Source organism: Sinocyclocheilus grahami, unplaced genomic scaffold (assembly GCF_001515645.1).
Source record: "Sinocyclocheilus grahami isolate Dianchi unplaced genomic scaffold, SAMN03320097.WGS_v1.1 scaffold674.1, whole genome shotgun sequence".
NCBI lineage: Eukaryota > Metazoa > Chordata > Actinopteri > Cypriniformes > Cyprinidae > Sinocyclocheilus > Sinocyclocheilus grahami.
In genome coordinates this window covers 1814102-1818959 of record NW_015505853.1, presented here as the reverse complement: position 1 = coordinate 1818959, position 4858 = coordinate 1814102, and the positions used below count along the sequence as shown (strand labels likewise).

The 4858-nt window shown below is 31.8% G+C and overlaps 1 protein-coding gene across 1 annotated transcript in view; it reads right to left on the bottom strand.

The window, feature by feature from the left end:
- Positions 1–402: 402 nt before the first annotated feature.
- The window catches only part of LOC107559089 (paired box protein Pax-1-like), an 8081-nt gene continuing 3625 nt past the window's right edge, over positions 403–4858 (bottom strand). The window contains exon 3 of the mRNA XM_016242818.1: positions 403–512. Coding sequence (XP_016098304.1) covers positions 403–512 — 110 coding nt within the window. The remainder of the gene's footprint in view (positions 513–4858) is intronic.

The following is a 4858-nucleotide window of genomic DNA, read 5'->3' as shown; positions in this document are numbered from 1 at the left end:
GGGAGCATTGCATTATGGGACACAGTAAAGTCATATAGGGTGGGATGCTGTTCAGAGGGGAGGATTCTTGCACTTCAACATACAGGCTGTCTGGCTTTTGCTAGATCAGAAAATTAAACAGTAGCCTATTAAACAAGCTTCATATTTCCAGCATTTTCTGAACCATTTAGTTGAACGCTAGACATACTCTTTTTTGAGGAAATTCCAGTTTATATCATGCAAGTATTCTAAGCAACATCACGCAGCTTTTGCAAGCAGACTGGCTCGAACACAAACCACAACTAAAACAAATTCAGCCTCTACTCTTTCTACTGAAGCACAGTGACCTCATAAAACCCTGGACAATAATTCATATTTTTTAGTAGGCCGGGCTTCTAAAAGGTCAGTCAGTCCAGTCATCTTTCAAAGCCATGCCTCCATGCCACCCAAATAAACACAGAAAGTGCTGAGCCCGTACTGGATAAGAACCGCAGGCGTCCGCAGCGGCCCACGTTTGTAAGAGCAAACAGAGACTGTTTAGAAGACACAGACTGAATGGGTTTGAAGACCAAGACGGTCTAAATGACAGAAATAGACGGGCAATACACACACACACACACACACACACACACACACACACACATACGTGTAAGTGCTCGACAAACAGCGTAACCCTAAACTGCTCAGCATCCATTAGCTCATTTCCCATGAAGCTCCACTTCAGGATGTGTTTGATGAATGAATGGGGAAGTAACACACCAGTAAAGAGGAGTCATTTTGTGAATCTTTATTTCAATGCATTTGGTGTCACATGTTGGGAATATGCAGAATCATTTTACCGTACTGGTTGTTTTGGGCTCAATGAACTGTAAACGAAAAGATTCAGTGATTCATTTGTATTAAAATATGTATTTAAATTGTGTTTTTGGTTTTTGTGAAGAGTGTTTCAGCTCACATTTCAAAGTGCAAGTCACTAATGTAAGTCATTTTTGGGTAAAAATGTCTGCTAAATGCATGTAAATTAAATAAAAGCAAACACTTATGATTTTGGATTAGACAAAATTTATGTCTGATTCATTAAAGGGAAACAATTTAAAAGAATGATTCATTTGCAAACCAGACATCACCATGACAAATTGATTTCATACATCCAAATCAAAGGTTTTATTTTTATTTTTTTATTGGACATCACATAGCACAATATTATCATTAATTTTATAGACCCAATAATTCTTTTTTATTTATTTATTTTTAATAATAAAAATGTATTTTATGCATTGGACATCAGGTGGCTGTGACAAAATTATTTGTCACGCAAAATTAAAAAACAAAAGTTTTTAAAATAATAATTAAAAAAATATATTAGTCATATTAGTTTATATATATATATATATATATATATATATATATATATATATATATATATATATAATTTTTATTGTAAAAATGTATTGTATTATTGTATTTGGACATTTAGTGGCTGTGACAAAATTGTTTGAAATGCAAAATTGAAAGAATAATTTTTTTATTTTTAAACTTTGAAAGGAATAGTATTCTCATGAACTTTGGAGGCCCTATATATATATATATATATAATTTTTATTGTAAAAATGTATTGTATTTTATGCATTGGACATTTAGTGGCTGTGACAAAATTGTTTGAAATGCAAAATTGAAAGAATAATTTTTTTATTTTTAAACTTTGAAAGGAATAGTATTCTCATGAACTTTGGAGGCCCATTTTAAAAAAATGTTTTATTCTTAATAAAAATGAATTGCATTTTATGCATTAGACATCAAGTGGCTGTGACAAAATTGTTTGTCATACAAAATAAAACATCTTTACAATAAAACAAACAAAAAATATTATCATGAACTTCACAGGCCCAGTAATTTAGTTTTAGTTTTTTAAAACAAATACTTTTAATAATAAACATGTACAACAATTAAAAAATTTTGTTTTTTTGTGACGAGTGTTTCAGCTCACATTTCATAATTTCATACATGGAAATGCAAATCCTCTGTCTGCCAAATGCATAAACTGATTTCATACATCCAAATTTGGACATCAAGACAAAAACGTTTTGAATACAAAATTTAAAAGAAAAAGTCTTTAAAATCAATCATTGAAGAAAAAAATTATCATGAACTTTTTAGACCCAATAATATTAATATCATTCTTTGTCTATTAGGCTAATATATATATATATATAACATAACATTTTTCAATGTTTGATATATATATGTTTTTTTATGTTTTTTTTCTTGCAATTGTCTACAATGGCCAACATACGATTACATTGTGGTCAGCCCAAAACATGTTCACCCACATTGCCAGTAAACCTGTAATTAATGGGAAATTTTTTATTTTACTTGAGTGTTCAATGTTTTTGAAGATGAGGGCTTGTCACGCAACAACCTGTCCGTGTTGAACTTGATTTGATTGGACACGAAACCTTTGACGTCAGCAACGACAAAAGATGCGGGAAGTGTTTCCTCCTCCCTTTTAAAATGTGATAAGCCTATTTATTATTTTATCCAATGCACAATTATACAGCAACTCATCAGTTGGTCTATGAGATACACACTTGAGGCCTTGTGTCATTGTTGAGGATTGACGAAGTACGTTTGAATTACTCTGGAACCAATGTGTATTTTGTCATTTTGTTTGCGTTTTATGTAGTTTTAGTTAAATAGACGTGCGTGTGGTGTTGAATGTGTGTGGTGCTTGTGAATGAGTGTGTGATAGTCCTAACCATAAGACAGCAGTAAGGCAGGAGACTTCAGGCTGTGGTTTCACGCTCTGACTGTATAGTGCATCTCCCGGCGCCTGCTGTCTGCGCTGCTTGGAGACATTCACACCCTGTGGCCTGAAATACAGCTGTGTGCTGCGTCTAATCGTGTTTGACTTGGACAAGATTAATGATGTTTCGAGGTGTGGAGGACAATCATAACTAACAAAAGTCAAAACTATTTTACACAACAAGACATATACCATAATACCCCATAATTACCTACAGGCTTTAACATTTGTCTCTTCTTGTGATGCAGTGAGCGTGCTCACTGAAAATGAGGATTTTCTGTAGGATTATGTCTGAGACGTGGATTAGCATTTTTAAAGATGTGATGTGCTTCTTTACTGACTCTTTGTTTGCCTGCAAAGTCTTAGAATAACACAATGATATGAGTATCACGATGCTTTAAACTCCAGTGGGGTCCAAACATTATATTTATATAGGCATTATATTTTGAATTTTTCCAATTTAATACAAAAGTTTTCATTACAAATTATATTATCAGCATTTATATTTAATATAGTTTGAAATATATATATTTTTAGATATTGTATTATATAAAATATAAAATTTTTATAATTTTTTATGTTTATAAACATTTATATATAAATATATAAAATAATATTTATTATAAGTAGTATATATATATATATATATATATATATATATATATATATAGTAAAAAATGTGTATATAATACATATAAATATAATTTTCTTATACCCTATTTTAACAAAACGTGAAAGAATTTCATATTTTCATTACAAATTATATTATTAACAGTAATATTGAATTATCAACTAAAAATATTTTTTATTATGGAAAATCAATGAGAAAAAATATATATAATTACAGGCTATATGTATATATATAATTGTATATATTAATTATATATCTTTTTGTCATAACTTTTTTCATAATTTAAAAATGAAAATCCTAAAACAATGTTTATTTCCATCTCTATATGAAAACATTCCAGATTTTTAATGTAGTTGCAGACTTTTGGGTGCCACTGTCCATGCATGTGTGTCCATGCATTGACTGATTTATATAAAGCTTCACTGCAACACTTTGACTGTGGGGCCATACAAAAACGGTCCGCAATATTCCAAACATACTGTGTTTTATAGAACACATTGTAACAAAATATAACTTGCATTTTTGCTTATTGGTCATGTGAATGTAAAACCATTTGATTCATTGAGCCGAGCCATTACTGAGAGCTACTTAAAGGCTCAAGTCACCTCGACATATAAAGTGCTGCATACCCTCATTCAGATGTTTGCAACTGGAGCATGTAACATCTCACGTTACCTGCCGGACATGCCTGAGCTAACACAAGAGTTAAGCTTTGAATAAGTAAGAACGAAGAAGCTGTAGACGGGACAGATAAGGACCAATAGTTCACTCGGATGAGAACATATACACACATTCTGCTAAACTTTTTTTCCAGGATATAGTTGTTTTCAGGGTGTGTCTGGTTTGATTTGATATCTCTGTGTAAATATCTAGCATGGCAACTGATGCATGCTTACATCTACAAATAGTATCGCACGGTGTTTAAATTGGCAATAAAACTCATGGATAGTTTCTGCCTCTTTCGTGTTTGAGTCTGTGTTTGTTTATTTTATTAAAAACTGTATTTTATAAACTAAACACACCTGTAGGAGCATTAGGTTAGTCTAATAGATTCTACATCTCACCTGATAGGCCAAAACTTCCCTTTAACAAATGTTCAAATGACTTAATATGCCTTTAATTATGAATCCAGGCAGTTAAAGGGATAGTTCACCCAATAATGTAAATTCTGTCATCAGTTACTCACCCTCATGTTGTTCCAAACCTATATGAGGTTCTTTGTTCTGTTGAACATAATGGAAGATATTTGAAAGAATGTGGCTTAACGAAAAGCTGCTGGTCCCGCATTGACTTGGAAAAAAATACTTTAAAAAAGTGAATGGGGACCAGTCAGTGGGGTTACCCATATTCTTCTATCTATATATATATATATATATATATGTGTGTGTGTGTGTGTGTGTGTGTGTGTGTATATGTGTGTGTGTGTGTGTGTACACATGTACACA